The sequence below is a fragment of the Anabrus simplex genome, chromosome 2 (assembly GCF_040414725.1).
Source record: "Anabrus simplex isolate iqAnaSimp1 chromosome 2, ASM4041472v1, whole genome shotgun sequence".
Taxonomy (NCBI): Eukaryota; Metazoa; Arthropoda; class Insecta; order Orthoptera; family Tettigoniidae; genus Anabrus; species Anabrus simplex.
In genome coordinates this window covers 342,746,754-342,763,835 of record NC_090266.1, presented here as the reverse complement: position 1 = coordinate 342,763,835, position 17,082 = coordinate 342,746,754, and the positions used below count along the sequence as shown (strand labels likewise).

At 38.0% G+C, this 17,082-nt stretch overlaps 1 protein-coding gene across 4 annotated transcripts in view; it reads right to left on the bottom strand.

Moving 5' to 3' along the window:
- The window catches only part of LOC136864129 (putative GTP-binding protein 6), a 195,447-nt gene that overhangs the window by 29,252 nt on the left and 149,113 nt on the right, over positions 1-17,082 (bottom strand). For all 4 annotated transcript variants that reach the window (XR_010859275.2, XM_067140738.2, XM_067140739.2 and 1 more), the window contains 2 exons: positions 16,709-16,913; positions 7,803-7,902 (listed from right to left, as the gene is read on the bottom strand). Coding sequence is in view for 3 of the 4 variants with exons in the window: in XM_067140738.2 (XP_066996839.2) it covers positions 7,803-7,902; positions 16,709-16,913 (305 nt within the window). In the remaining variant the exon portion in view is untranslated. The remainder of the gene's footprint in view (positions 1-7,802; positions 7,903-16,708; positions 16,914-17,082) is intronic.

The following is a 17,082-nucleotide window of genomic DNA, read 5'->3' as shown; positions in this document are numbered from 1 at the left end:
GCTGTCTAATTTGTGGTCTAATAATGAACTTTTACCTGAGAAAATAGATCCAGGGAATATCCATGATCTGCGAAAAAGGGCTAGGGATAACCTTAAGGCCTCTCACAGGAGAGTGAAGATGAGGTATGATCGTGGACATCAATCCAACGATTTGAAAGCTGGAGATCACGTTTATATGAGAAACTTTGTACCATCTGGTAAACTTGCCCACAGACTTCATGGACCGTGCATTATTATTGATTTTCTTACTCCTGTTACCTTATTGGTCAGTAATCCGTAGAATGAAAGGATCTTTAGGGTTCACCTTTCTCAACTTAAGCCCGCTTAATGCAACTATTTGCTGTATCAGTCATTTTCTTATCTTTCTTTTCTCAGTTTAGCTTGTACGTCTAAGTTCAAGTATATTTTGTGAATGTTGCTTTGCTCGTACCTCCTTATTTTCAAATTTGTTGAAGGCAAGTTAGCCTTTTTCTACCTTACACTGTGTTATTTCCCCATTTATTTAGTGTTAGGGTGCACCCAAGGCTTTTTTTGTTTTTTCTGTTTGCAACTCAAAAGTTTTACTTAATTTTGTAATAATTTCCCTCCATTTTTTCCTTCAGTATTCTGCCTCTGCCCTCCCACCGCCCAAAAAGACTTAGTAACTCTCCATAATGCCACTTCTTCCCCATTAAAGAGCCAAGTCTGCTACCATGAAAATTTTGAAAAACGATGTTCTGCCGTCAAGTGCTTTGTGTTACAGTTTCCACTTTAACACCTGTGGTGGTGAGAATATCTATTGGGCGGTTAGCAGCCGCTGTCCTGGGCCCATCATTTCCTGCTTTGAGCTCAAACTTGATGCCCACCCAGTTTCTGTGCTCAAGGAACCTGCTGGAACTTGACCTCAGCACAACCAATATTTTGCTGCCTGATGTCATAGTCCTTGCCTGTGACCAGCCCTTGAACTCACTTCATCCCTCAATGTATCGGGGTCTTGTACCCGAGGGTACTTGAGGGGTCCCGTCCATCAACCCCGGAGACGACGACGACGGACTTCCCGTCAAGATCAAGAACTACTGCCCGGACTTGGACTTCTTTGGTGCAGTTGCTGAAACATCTCCTTAACTCTACATCAGATTTAATACTATGAACATGGACATTCTATTAAAATTAATTGAACATTACTAAATTTTTTCTGAACTTTCTCAAGATTTTAAGATATGTTTACAAATTCTTTGAGAATTGAAAACTTTCAGAGGGGGAGGTCTGAACCATGAATTAGGCCTTTCTGGCTATTCAAAACCACCACCAGCTCTACGGTGATGTAACCTATGCCATACCAAGTGAACTATTTGATTGAAATAGTTTCAGCTCTTAGGAACAGATGTCTTTACAGGTGATTTAGTACCGAGGCCTAGTGTTTGAGGACTTGACTAATATTGAGAATCTTTTTGTTCTCAAGTTTGAGCAAGTGATTTGTCCCCTTTTGTTTGTTGGCATCCCTATTATTAAAGTTATCCTCCAATCATGTTGCTTCTCTCCTAGATCCTATCCTTCAATCATTTCTTTTCTTTCTTATTCCTTCTGGAAATATCTACTGTGTTGCTATTTTTCTGAAACTATGTCTTGTATTGCAGCAGTCGAGTCTATAATTATAATGTTACTGGAAGGAGAGTTCCTCTGAAGGGAGATTATGCTGGACGTGGGGGAATGGACAGCGTGAGAAAGCAGTTATGAGGTAGGCAGAATACCAATAATGTGAACTATCTGTGTGTGTACTTAGGGAAGATTTCTACACCCCTTTCTAAATGTAATTTTCAGTTTCAGGTCTCTCTAAATTTTAAATATAGAATTTTCTTGTGATCCTAAACTCGATGTAGGCCTCCATTCTCTGTCATCAGACTTATACTTTTGTCCTAATGGGATTTTGTAAAATATACTAAAGCACGAGTGATGTACCCTCGTGAAACTTCCTCTTAAACTTACATTTGGTGACTAAGTATTTCTAACTGTTAATTTTAATCTCCTTCCTTCAGCCTTTAATATTTTTTCTCAGTCACCGAGTAGTATGGATTAGCCTCTGCTTCACTGGGCCTTATGCTCAATTAGGTAATGTAAATTTCATTGTGGAGTGCTCGGGTTTTGCCTCCGTTCATTTTGATTTTCAGCCTTTTGTAAATTTAACCTTCTAGTTCTTTCTTCTCTTTTGTGGCTGAGTAGCATGGTCCCTGTTTGCCATGGATCTGTAGATCCCCTTTCTTGTGTACTCCCTTAACATGTAAATAACAAGTGTATGAACGGCTTTTCAAGCAATGTGTTGTTGCTTTTTCACATGTTGATGTGATCTACTGGCCCATTTGAGGGTATCTTGTAAATTCGTACAAACTGTATTAGTGGGTTCGAGACCCTTGTAATTTGCAAATGTAACTCCTGGGTTCGAGACCCGATTTGTAATTTGTATCAGAAGGTACGGCTTATTTAGTGGGTGGTAATAAGTATACCTATGTCCAACTGTACAGGCTGCCTGACCCCATATGTAATGACTTGTAAGAATCTAAAAACTCTGATTATAAATTGTAAGGTATCTGAGCTTGTGCGCTCATCCAGTGTCAATTGTCCTATTATTCTGGTCGCTCTCTTCCAGTACTATCATAATCTATTAGCTTCATTTCCGTATTGATTGCTACTACAACATAAAAATAATTTAGAAGCCTCCACCTTATCAATACAATATTTATTTACTATAATGCAGTAAATTTCAGTACCGGTTTCGACCCCTATGGGGTTATCCTCAGCTGACACACATTAAATTGGTTTCAAAAACATCACATGTAAGACATTACACCTTCATACAACTGACCCAATTAAACCAAACATTAAAAAGTTGCTTATTAAAATAGTAAATGGATCCTTTTCCTTGGCTTAAAAAGTACTTGTTATGTGAGGCATATCACCTCATTGTGCCTAATCTATTGAACATCAAATGAAGTTTACACTTGTTTACACTAGTGTTTGTAAAATTGTTACATATTTACAGCATTTATCGTCTTTAAGAATATGTATACATAAAAAGTTTTAGACCCGATGTAACAGGCTGGTTAAAAATGGATGAAATGGTAAAAACAAATAAAATGGGTCCAATTTTTTGTTCTAATTTGTACTGTTTGTTATTGCTGCATTGTACTTGTAAATTGGTAAGTACACGGTGTATATATGCTAAAGTTGAGGCTTATAATTGTTTTTCATTCGTTCCAATTTTCCTTGACTACTGCTAGTATGCAGGTGATGAAGTTATCTTGATATACAGATGTTGTTGTGAAGAATTGCGTGTGCCATTATTAAGTTAAATAGTGCCTATTATGAACTGAATTTCATTTGATATGCCGTACATCTTGAAGTAAGGTTTAAATTATGTCGATGTTAGCCAATGTACATTTGTTCTGGTGATAGTGTGAGGGCTTCTTTTATGTTGCAGAATATGATATCTGTAAGTAGAAATAATTTGTATAAGAAACGGCGTGTAATAGGCTGTGAAAAGTGAGTTGTGTGTTAAAGTACTTACGTTGAGTGTTGGCACTGAGTGTGCTGCACGGCTGCACGTCGAGATCTGTTACGTGTTATTCTGGGGCTGTAGTTTGCGGCTGTACTGAACTTTTCATTTCTACATAACTACTACATCCTACATCTACTCAAATCTCTTTGTCATATTCATTCCTTGCTCTACCCTTGCCATTCTTACCGCATACATTTTCCTCAAAACCCAACTAAACAAGTCCTGGGTGCCATAAGATGTGTCCTATCATTCTATCCTTCTTCTAGCCAAATTTCACAAAACAGTTCTCCTCTTACCAATTCGATCTACTCATCTCCCTTTCAGCATCCTCCTGTAACACCCCATTTCAAAAGCTTTTATTCTCTTTGTTCCTGAGCTAGTTATCGTCCATGTTTCATTTCCATATAATGCCATGCTTCAGACGAAAGTACGACTAATTAAAAACAAAACAATTCATGTAATAGTAGTGCTATTATAAAATGAAATTACAAAAATTGTAATAAAAATGCAAGCTAACCTTGGTGAGAGACTGGTTCAACTAAGAAAAGTGATTCAAAATAAAAAGAATCAGACTGTAATAACTAAAAAAGAAAGATGTTTAAATTTTTAAAGCATTTTTTTTATTATTTTCACTTAAAATATATACTGAAATCTATTTTGAAAATTAGAACCTTTAATTTTTTTTAATTTTTTTTTTAATACATTCAAAGGGAAATTGAAATTATAGAGCAGGACAGTTTTCTTAATATTGAAAATGTATTGATTCTGACTTGCAACACTGTTGTCCTGAGGTATTGATGTGTCAATCAACTTGAACTTCAAATACGATGATGATGAGGCTTGTTGTTTAAAGGGGCCTAATATCTAAGGTTATCGGCCCCTGAACTTCAAATAAGCAGTTAATTATTTTGCTTTTTCAAGACATAAAAACCAAACCAAACCCCAATGCACAAGAGCCCCAAAGGCCTATGTCCTACCAAGTGACCGCTGCTCAGCCCAAAGGCCTATAGATTATGAGGTTGTCGTGTGGTCAGCACGACAAACCCTCTTGACCATTATTCTTGGTTTTCTAGAACAGGGCCACCATCTCACCGTCAGATAGCTCCTCAAATGTAATCACATAGGCTGAGTTGACCTCAAACCAGCCCATAGATCCAGGTAAAAATCTCTGACCCGGCTGGGAATTGAACCCGGGGCCTCCGGGTAAGAGGCAGGCATGCTATCCCTACACCATGGAGCCGGCTTTTTAAAGATGTAAGTTTGCGTTATTATTTGAAATAATCCAACACGACTGTGGACTAATATTAAAAAGGAAGCCATACTTTTGAATAGTTTCTCTCCGTGCTGAAATGTAGTAGATTTTTAGATTTTGTAAAAGCAATCTCACACATCCAGAATTGCAAGGTAGCCTTGCCCATTTCTCTCGGTATATCAGCAATGAAACCACGCTTCACTTGTGCGGGACGCCCTAGCATTTGCACTTGGTACTGTTAGAGACTGATCCATATTAAATTTGGTAAGATTTCTACGTCTTACTGATTCTGACAGACTGCCTCTTTGCCGTCATCGTGTAAGTATAATGGTGAGGCAGTGCGCAGGTACCATTCCCTCTCTGTCATGCTGGTAACGACATGCTGGGAGCTCCATTCTTGTCATGTGACACAGCGCGGAGCATTTGAGATGGCTCTAGTCATAATAATATAACTTGACAACATGAATAAAAACATATTTACTAATAATATTGTACATAAATCATATACACTGATAATGTTTAAGTAATTAAGAAAGCACCATGCTTCTAAAGAACATTAATAGTCCATTTACGAGATATTAGTTTCTTACATTGGTAAATTTTGACATTTTTACAATCCAATTTTTTTGTGAATTGCTTAATAATAATATCAACAACAACAACAACAACAATAGATTATAGATGTCTTTAAGGCATCCATAGAGAAGGGCTGTGAAACATAATGATGGAGTTTGGCTTTCCCATAAAATTAATTAATATGGGCAAAGTGTGTATGGATGGTAATGTTAGCTGTATTTTGCTCAAGGGTAGAAAATCAAGTTCCTTCCAGAATAAAACTGGATTGAGACAACGGGATGCACTAACTCCTCTTCTATTCAACATTGCACTGGAGAAGATTATCAGGAAATTAGCTCTTGTACCTGCTGGCATCATTTTGGGGAGACAATATAAAGCCCTTGCATATGTGGATGATATTGTTCTTATTGGCCGCAATGAATTAGAAATTAGGCAGTTATTTGTGGAACTAGAGGAAATGGCAACAAAAACTGGCTTATGGGGAATGATAAAAAGACACATTACATGGTTGTACAGAGACCGAATTATGAGGAGGTTGCCTTTGAAGACTGGGAGATATATATTTAAAAGAGTAGAGGAGTTTAAATTCCTTGGGGTCTTAATCGATGAGCAAGACCAAAGGCAACAGGAACACCAAGCTTAAATTAAGAATGCAAATAAGGCATTTTACTCTATGAGCCCTATATTAAGCTCCAAGTTTCTAACAAGGAATGCAAAATATTATAATCTACAATACAATCATTCAACCAGTACTTCTGTATGGTTCCAAGACATGGAGTATAACCAAGAAAGAGCAGCAGCAGTTGCAAGTCTTTGAGAATAAAGTTTATAGAAAAATATTTGGCCCATGGTTCAATCGTCTCTCCCAAAGCTGGCAGAAATGATCTAATTATGAGATTTACACCCTCTCACAACAACACACTATAATGGGTGTGATAGATCCAACAGACTGTGCTGGGCTGGACATATACTGAGGATGCAGGATAACAGAGCACCAGTAGATCTATACAAGGGATCTCTTAAAGGAAAAGACCTTCAGGAAGACCTTGAAGCACCTGGAAGAAGGAGATTAACGAGGTATGTCGGACCCTTCAAAGTGATAAGTGGGAAGAGCGGGCTCAAGATCGAAAAGGATGGAAGTGGATTGTGAGATCCGCACGGGAACTTTACATACCTCAGAAGCCTATGGAGTGAGAGAGAGAGAGAGAGAGAGTAGTAATAATAATAATAATAATAATAATAATAATAATAATAATAATAATAATAATAATAATAATTTACCAAGGCAAGAGGGTAGAGGACGACTCTCTACTGACAACATCATATTGTTGAAAGATACAGAGCTCTATTCAAATGTATTAGTTAACAAAGTAATTCAGAAACACTGCATACAAAGTGAATTTTTAAATAAAAGGAGACAGAAGTGAAAACTGTTGCATATCAGGGATGTTTTTAAGAAATTCAAATCGTCACAGGTTTCACTACAATTTGGACCTTCATTATTACAATGAAAATTGTTGGTTTACTACCCTACATAGTTTCAGGTATTGCAACATGATTTTCATAATATGAACTATCACTTATATTCATTTATTAACTAAAATAATATTTTATAACCTTATAATGAATTGCAATGAAATGAAGGAAACAAAGATCAGAAAGAATGAAGACATACTGGGCACTAAGAAAAGGACAACACACAGAGAAATGATTGATTCAATGTACCCCAAAGAGGGTGAAATGAAAGAAGAAGAAAGAACTGCATTATATTTGAAAGCATTAATTGAGACTATTCACTAAGAATGTCATGCGCAGTAGTACAAAATAATGCATTTTTGAGCTGGTCTATTGTTAATTCAAGTTAGCCAGCACTGGTCTAGTCCTGCTGTTACTGGATATGACATGCTGTACATTACATTTCATTCACAAATCAACATGAAATGTTAATTTACATTTTGCTATCTCCAATGGGAAATTTAGGTCACTCCTACACTCATACCAACTTTTTGGTTAACCTTTCACCCCATCCTTGAGAAGGAAAGTAACCTAAACCATGGTAGATATAATCTGTTTTCATTGCAAGTATTATTTCTTCTTCTTTTTCTTGGTCTTCTCTCAATTAACTGGGAGGGGCACTTTGTATGCATTTAACCCTGTTTTACACCTGGATGCCTACCTGATCCTAACCCTAAGTGGAGGGAAGTATTCACCATTGGATGTTTTTTGTGGTGGTTGGTCGTGTGACATGTTGTATGTAATTGAAGATGTGCATTAAGACAAACACCCAGCCTCAGAGCTAGAGGAATTAACTGTCCAGTTAAAATCCCTGACCTGGCCACGAATTGAACCCGGAGCCTTGAGAACCAAAGGCCACTACAATGACGATTTAGCCAAGGAGCCAGCCTAAGGACATCTTCTTGAAATAGTTAAAATGAAACTCACCTTGACTCAGGACCTCCCATTGGTACACGAATGACGATACAATGCCTTCCTGTTACCTTAAGAACAGTCTCTTCAATTACTTTAACCAGCTGGTCAAGCCCTAAAAGATAAAGTACATTTTCATATAGAGACAAGTTTTGTTATCTTAATAACCTTATAATGAATACACAAAAGTAATACTATGTACTTATATACATACATATCTAAAGACAATTATTATTATTATTTTTTTTATTTTCTCTTTTTTTTTTTTTTTTGCTTTCCATTGCACCGACACAGATAGGTCTTATGGCGATGTTGGGACAGGAAAGGGCTAGAGTGGGAAGGAAGCGGCCGTGGCCTTAATTAAGGTACAGCCCCAGCATTTGCCTGGTGTAAAAATGGGAAACCACGGAAAACCACCTTCAGGGCTGCCGACAGTGGGGTTCGAACCTGCTATCTCCCGAATACTGGATACTGGCTGCACTTAAGCGACTGCAGCTATCGAGCTCGGTATTATTATTATTATTATTATTATTATTATTATTATTATTATTATTATTATTATTATTATTATTATTATTATTATGTTCTTTCTTTTGTGATATCCGAAATCATTTCTTTTCAGTTTCAACTCTATTAATTTATAACTGTTAGGTTTTTTTCAGTCTGCCAAAACTAATTTTGAATAATTAAATTTATAATCTATCTGAACACAGGAAACAAACAAAATCTCAAAAAGGAACAACTAAAATTAAAATAAAAATATAATTAAGTTATCTTAAGAACAATCTTTTCAATTACTTTAACCAGTTGTTGAAGCCTTAAAAGATACAGTATATTTTAATAAAGAGACAAGTTTCATATGTTAATAACCTTATAACGCATTTTCAGTCACTAGAGCCACTGTAAATTAACTACATATCTCCATTAAACCCTTGCACTCATATTTTGGATGTATTCCAACACCACAATTTCCTATTGTGCTCGTACATAGCAAATTTGACACACCATTACGTTTATAAAGTACCAGTTCATGTTTCTTGGAATATAATTTTCCTCTCCCGACAAGGAGCCACTGAACGGAGAGCTACACTTCATCTAGCTGAACATGCAAAAGATTAGAAGGGAGTGTGTTGAGTATTGTAACAGGCAGAACAAAGAAATTTGAAGAGAAACAGAAGTCTTCTCCAAAATTTTTGCAATGAAACTAGGCCTTTGTTGAGTTGTTTGCTTTCAGATGTGCTATATATACGAGGACGGTTTGAAAACTTCTCGGAATCACCACTAGATGTCAGTGCTAGAGCAACGAGGTTCCCACGCAATAATCACACATCCTTTGTGAGTGAACACGTGGCGCGTCAGTGCTCTAGCTGCAGGAGTGTGGTAGTGACGACTCTTTGTTGTTGTTCCCGCGTAGTGATTTGTGACAATGTAAAAAACTGAGATTCGAGCAGTGATTAAATACTTTGTAAAGAAAGGTATGAAAGCAAAGGAAATTCATGCCAACTTTCAGAACACACTGGGGGACTCTGCTCCTTCATTTTCAACTGTTGCCAAGTGGACCAGCGAGTTTAAATTTGGTCGGGAGAGCTTGGATGATGATCCGCGTAGTGGACGGCCAAAAAGTGTTACGACTCCAGAATTTATCGCAAAAGTGCATAAAATGGTCATGGAGGATCGTCGACTGAAAGTGCAAGAGATTGCTGAAGCTGTAGGGATGCCTTCTGAAAGGGTATATTATATTTTAACTGAAGAATTGGGCATGAAAAAATTATCCGCAAGATGGGTGCCGCGGCTCTTGACATTGGACAATAAACGCACCAGATTGGAAAAGTCCGAACGAAGTCTGGCCTGTTTTCAGTGCAACCAACAAGATTTTTTGCACCGGTTTGTGACTACAGATGAAACTTGGGTCCACTACTATACCCCAGAGACAAAACAGCAGTCAAAGCAGTGGAAACATGCTGATTCACCACCACCAAAGAAAGCAAAGGCAGTGCGTTCGGCCGGAAAGGTCATGGCCTCAGTTTTTTGGGATGCAAAAGGCATTCTGCTGATAGATTATCTTCCTACTGGCCAAACAATTACGGGGCAATACTATGCAAACCTCTTAGACCAACTACAGAAAAAGATACGCGAAACAAAGCCTGGTTTGGCAGGGAAAAATGTCATCTTTCATCAGGACAACTCTCTGCCGCACACAAGTGTTATTGCCATGGCAAAACTTCATGAACTGGGGTACGAATTATTGCCACATCCACCTTATTCATCTGATTTGGCACCATCAGACTTTCATCTATTCCCCAAGCTGAAAATTTTCCTCGGTGGATGGAGATTTTCTACAAGGGAAGAACTGACAGCCGAATTGGAGAGGTATTTTGCAAGCCTGGAGGAATCTCATTTTCGAGATGGAATCAAGGCATTGGAACATCGCTGGACCAAATGCATTAGTCTACAGGGAGACTATGTTGAAAAATAAAAGCAGTTCCACCGAGGTAAGATACTTAATTCTAGTACATTCCGAGAACTTTTCAAACCACCTACATAGAGTAAAAGTAAATAAGAGAAGTGTGCCTACAAATTTGATATTTCCATCAATCAATCAATCAATCAATCAATCAATCAATCAATCAATCAATCAATCAATCAATCAATCAATCAGTCAATCAATCAATCAATTTTACCTCTAGCAAAGTTATAACATTCTCTGCATTTAAAACCTAAAAAACAGAGCCTATTTAAAGGACATTACAAAATAATCTATAAGGGGCAATCAAATGAATATGGGTCACCTGCAAAAAAATACAGAACACTTTTTATACCTCATAAGTAATTACCAGAACTGTTAAGACATTTCTCTCACTGGACGATGAGATGGGTAATCCCATTCTTGAAAAAGTTGGTGGGCTGTGTCAACAGAACCACATCTGTACCCAGTCACACATGTCGTCGTCCAATGCAAACCAATGTCCACAAATGCCTTTCTTCAGCTCCCCTATTATGTTGAAAGTTGCATGGGGTGAGATCTAGGCTGCAGGAAGGTTGTTGAAGTTTCCCACTCAAATCTCCAAAGCTTATTACTAACAGACTTGGGTATTGGGACAGGCATTGTCATGAAGAAGGATAATGCAATTCAATAGCATGCCTGGGTGCTTTGACTTTGTGGCATGCCTTATTTGCAATGTGCCAACACAGCGCTGTACATTTATTGTAACACCATACTCGAGCTGAAGAAAGGCCGTGGATACTGGTTTGCATCAGACAACAATAGTGTGGTTCTGTTGACAGCCCGCCAGCATTATCAAGAACGGGACTGACCATCTCATCACGCAGTGGCATAAATGTCTTACCAGTTATGGAGATTAATTTTGAGCTACCGAGCTAGTTGGCCATGTGGTTAGGGGCACGCAGCTGTGAGCTTGCATTCAGGAGATAGTGGGTTTGAACCCCACTGTTGGCAGCCCTGAAGATGGTTATCTGTGGTTTCCCATTTTCACACCAGGCGAATGCTGGGGCTGTACCTTAATTAAATCCACAGCCAATTCCTTCCTACTCCTAGTCCTTTCCAGTTCCACTGTCGCCATACGACCTATCTGTGTTGGTGTGACACAAAGCCCATTGGAAAAAAAATCTTTTGAGGTACAAAATGATCTACTATACATTTTGGCAGGTGACTCATTTTCATTCAACTGCCCCTCATAATTTCATTAACAGTTTACACACCTGTTTATTTATATTGTAACTGATTTTGCTGAAGTATTTCATGTAGTTCTACATGGCATTCTCATCCAAAAAAATTGGTGAAAACAAACAATGATAAAAGTTTTTTACAATCTGCTTTACATCACACCGACACAGATAGGTCTTACGGCAATGATGGGATAGGAAAGGGCTAGGAGTGGGAAGGAAGCGACTACGGCCTTAATTGAGGTACAGCCCCAGAATTTGCCTGGTGTGAAAATGGGAAACCACCGAAAACCATCTTCAGCGCTGCCGAAAATGGGGTTCGAACACACTATCTCCCGAATGCAAACTGATAGCAATGTGACCCAAACCGCACAGCCACTTACTCGGTGTAATGATAGAAGTGTGCTTCTGTAGATCCGAGAATTTTTTTTATAGATCGCACGCAAAGAGTAAAAGTGGGAATTAAATAGTCAAATGGAGATTCTATAATGTTGAGAGTAGTACAGAGTAGTGGATGGCACAGGAGGAGGGATCAACGGGGGAAGACCTGAGAGATCAATCCAGATGAGCATGGGCAAACACACTACAGTCTTTCAAGCGGAAGTGAAAGCTATCACAACATGTCTTTAAGAAAATCTGAAAATGAACTATAGGAATAAGAACATTTTCATTAGCTGTCCATGCAACATCTGATCCAAGATAGTACTGAAAGTCCTCTTGCCTAGATTTCTTCTCCATTCTTATGAGACTGCATTTCCATGGATTTATTAAAATTTTGTTATCGAGTACCCACTTATGCAGTTCATTTAGATCAGCATGTATTTTTCGTCATTGTTTCGTATTTTTCTATATATTATACAATCACCCGCAAAAAATCTGCATTCACTTCAAATTTCCTTTGCCAGATCATTGATAAACAGCATAAATAGTTGTGGCCCAATAGCACTACTCTGTACTACTTCTTTTCTTCATGGGACCTCTAAATATTAGTTTGTAATTAGCGTCGACCTCTTAAGATCTTTTGCTACCATGTTTTTCCTTCATTCCCGCTTACATATACCTGCTCCCTTCACAAAGCTGCAGGTTGTTCTTATTGGATCTTCTTGGATTTTTTCTCTCTCTTCACCTGGTAGTCCTAGAGTGGAGAGTCTCACACTACCCAGCACCTCACATTCGAAAAGTATGTTTTCAGCTGATTCCTCTGCTTCATTTCATTCCTTACATATATTGTCTCTTATTACTCTAATTCTATGTAGGTGTTTTTTCAGATGGTAGTGTCCTGTCAACAGTCCTACCATCCATCTTACATTTTCTCCGCTGAGTTTCAACAGTTCTATAGTATGCTTCTTGTTTGGTCCTCTTTCTAAAACAAACCTCAGCTGCAGCCTTATATTTTGGACCAGTAGGTTATTAATAGGGATGGGTCGCATGATGCAAAGCTCTCGATGCATTCTGAGCAAGCAATGCAGTACGCGCCTCATAATGCTATCTCGATGTCGTATAGTGATGTCAGGTGCACGAGTTCTTTGTCTCGAGGCAATGCTGGGAAACGTATCGAGAGCTCTCGATGCATTTCGAGCAACTGATGCAGTCCATGACTCGTAATCCTATCTCGAAGTTTGAATCGGGACATCATGCGCATGCGGTGTGTTATCCCTCGACTATACTTCGCCTGCTGATCAACTAATGATGATACGCCCAATTCTTTAATAATCTACTCGCACTTGCAGTCAACTTACAGTACATACCAGTACTTCCTGCATTTTACTTATGCTCTGTCCGCTTCCATGGCTAAATGGTTAGCGTGCTGGCGTTTGGTCCAAGGACCTTCGGATTCAATTCTCAGCTATGTGGAATATTTTATCCTTCATTGATTAGTTCCGATGGTTCAGGGACTGGGTACCGTATGTGAAATAAATAGTAATGAAGAGTGTAACGTATTTTTCAATTTTTATTGAGACCATTTCTTTGACGATGCATCGAGTAGTGAAATAATTTGAACAGAAAGGAAAATATAGGTACCGGTAATGGCATAAAGATACTGGTATATGTGTGTATGTATTTGAAAAGGGACTCATTCTTGGGTTAAGTCTCTTTCTGGACTATCGATACTTTTATGTAAGTATGGTAACAAATGGATCGTTTCCATTAAAATGAACAAGACCAGGTACAATATTATCAGACCTGAACACACATATACAGGATGAGCCGAACTGCATCGACAAACCTGTGGTCTCCGGAGTAGAACCGATAATTAAATGATGATTTATTCAGTGTTATTACCACAAGCAACCTTATTTCTGTGAAAATACCTTCACAACAGAGAAGAAAGCCTGCAATATTCAATAACCAAAACGAACAACACAAAACCTAAAGTAACAAAGCCTGTAATATATAATAACCAAAACGTGAACACAAAACACAGAGTAATGCGATAACCCTCTGTCGAAACACATACATTTTTATCACAGTGTGTTCAATATGTTCCGTCAGTGTACTGTTTTAAAGGTACGGTAACAATTCCATGTCGCTGGCTTCCAGCACGTTAAGAACTCCTGTGGGACATAATTCCCACGCCCGGCATCTGTCAAGAACTAGCATTTAGGATGGACGTACAACAAATAACATTATTATGATTAATATTTTCAGTGCAATACAGATACAAAGCTAACTGATCTGATAACATGGCCACTAGGTAATCAGGTTTGTTTACATTATGATTGGATTATATTGCATGTGTTCAAGTGGAAGAGATTTTATTATCTATTGGTTATTTTGTATATTCAGTAATGTTACAATTACTTCTATTAGCGATTTGGTTGTTCCTGCACGAACAGGCGTGTGTTTGGCAGCCGAAACTCCGACTGCAAAACAAAAACATACAAAAATATTTGAAGAGAAGATTCGAACCACCACAAATTGCAGCGGAGGATAATGCCCAATGATGCTATTTAGCCAATTAAGCCACGCTGACAGCTCGTGTTCATCATTTACTAATCATTTCTGTTTCTACCATATTCATCCTGGCTGAGGTCCAATTGAAGCATGCTTCAAGATGCATCGAGATAGTGATGTTAGGCTCGAGTCTCTCAAATGAGAGTTATGCCCATCTCTATGTGGACCTCAAAGATGCATCAAAAGTAGTGATGTCGGTCTCGACTATCTCGAACGAGAATTTTGCCCATCATTAGTTATTAAACATTGTTTGCTGGTCACACTCTTCGACCATTAATTATTTGGAGGTTAAACTCGGCCATGTGCGAGACGATTACTTTGACCGTCATCTCGAATGCGACAATCGACTCGAGTCAAAACTCGAAGATGCGAGTTTCAACATACGCGCCACCGTGGAAAGATGTGGATGCCTGTCCACTTCCTAGATTTTAATTTTGTCTTCATTACAATACCCATAAAGAAACAGGACAAAGGCAGGACAAACAACATCTTTTTCAGTATCCATAAGTGGGCTACACAATATGACCACGCTAGTCAACTTCACACGATTATGTTCCTCATCCGTACGTAGGCTATCATGCGACAAATACTCGCTATCCTTCATGTATTACTCAATACAGAATAAATTTCTAACTTCTGAACGGAATGAAAAACACAAGCACAAACAGGCTTCCTAGGTTTTTCAGCAATATCTATGAAAACCGGAGTGCAAAACTGAACTTTCCTGAGGCTTACGGCTTCCTTCTGAAGCTGTTATCTACCCTGTAAAATTCAGAAATTCAAGGCCATTTCTCGTTTTCGCGCAACTTTCTCCAACCAGCCTTCTGTGGTGAGGGCTCTAATTATGTTGGAAATCTGTTCATTTCACAAGGGATGACAAGAGACATTTTCAGGGCTAGTAAAAATGTGATTGTACTACACGGTAATAGTGACAATCTGTGACACAATAAGTGAGGTATTTTTATATAGATTTAATACGATGTGACTTGGGACTTCAAATCTACGATGTACTAAGCAAGAAATCGTTTTAATGAGGAAATCCCTAACGAGGTGTAACTTTATTTTCTCGCATCTGGTTAAATATTGGAAAGGTTATAGCGAAAAGGTTATCATTACTCTACTGGCATTGAAATATATTTTTACAATGCATATAACATTAGGTTAGATGACGCTGTTTGAATAAGAAAACTGAAAAATTTGCCTCAGAAGACACAGAAAACACTGAAGTGATATTACGCTAATTTTTCAGGATTAAATTGAACATACGTGTTCATGTTGTCTTGGAATTAGAAATATGATTAAGGAGTAAGCCGCAATATGGAAATCTTTGAAAACGCAAGTTTTGAATGAACTGATTGCTGTTTCATGCCAATTTTAATGTGCCTGGGGTTTTCCCTGCCAGACTTTTTAAAATCGGATATAACGACAATTCGCTATAGGGAGTAAATTTTTTGCTATTATGAATTCTCACTATAACGGACTTCTACTGTAGTTGAAAGCTCCACAATATATTCATCTCTCTCTTTTATATCAATAAATGTCATTATCTTATCCTTCCCACACTCTCAATGCTTTAGGCATGTTTTGTCTCATAATAAGAAAATTGGCTCCACTTCTTCTTAGTATTCTCATCACAATTTTGGCAATATGTATTCAATATTTTACTGTGTTACGATGGGCTCTCAAACAGAAAGTTTTTATTTTTAATTTTTCAACAGGAACTGTGCAGAGGTTCAATATGAAAGCACCAATTAAGCAAAGGATTGTGACTTTGCTGGTTTCCAGTCTGTGATTGGAGCAAATATAGTAGACTTTAATAGTGGCTCTTTGTTCTTTCTCAATTTTGGAAATACTTTAGCATAACAATGACAAACAGCATAGATGAAACTAGCACAAACATATGTTTCTTTGGAAGTGCCAAAGGGTTTCATTAAGGATGAAAGAAATAGGATTGATAGCCCAAAACTCAATACATCATCAGGTATTTTCCCTGCTATTTCTCAGTGAACACCAGAAGAAATCCACTATTCAGATAACTGTCTAAAGGTAACAGGTTCCCTAAGGAACACTGAATGACCTAAATGAATTGAAATAGTTTTCTTGCAGTGGCTGTCCATATTGTGAACTGCAGTACTGCTCTGAGATGCTGATACAGATCACTCTGACCAACCTCCCCATCTAAGCCAACTTTTCCTGGATTCCTTTAAAACATAATTTTAATATTATTCTGATAAATTCACAATGTAATAAATAATAATTGAAAGGATTGAGAATGTGTATACCTGTATGCTGAGTAGCCGACACTGGAATGTAATTGTTATCAGAGACCCAAGTTCCATCACTAACCAAGTCAGCTTTATTACCAGCTACTACAATGTTTTGCAGAATCTCTGGACTCAAGTTGAGCCCTTGCAATGTTGTCATAACATTATCTGCCTGGGCTATTGTATCCGGATGACTAATGTCACGAACATGTAAAATTACATCCTGAAATTAAGAAAACAAGAACATTTAGATTGTATGTTTGTTTATTAATACATACATTATTAGACATATTAGACAGCAAGCTTCCAGCACATTCTGCCATTAAGACCAAGTCATCAGCATAGGCCAAACTGCTTCTACCCAAATGAAACCCCACTGCCATTTTATACCT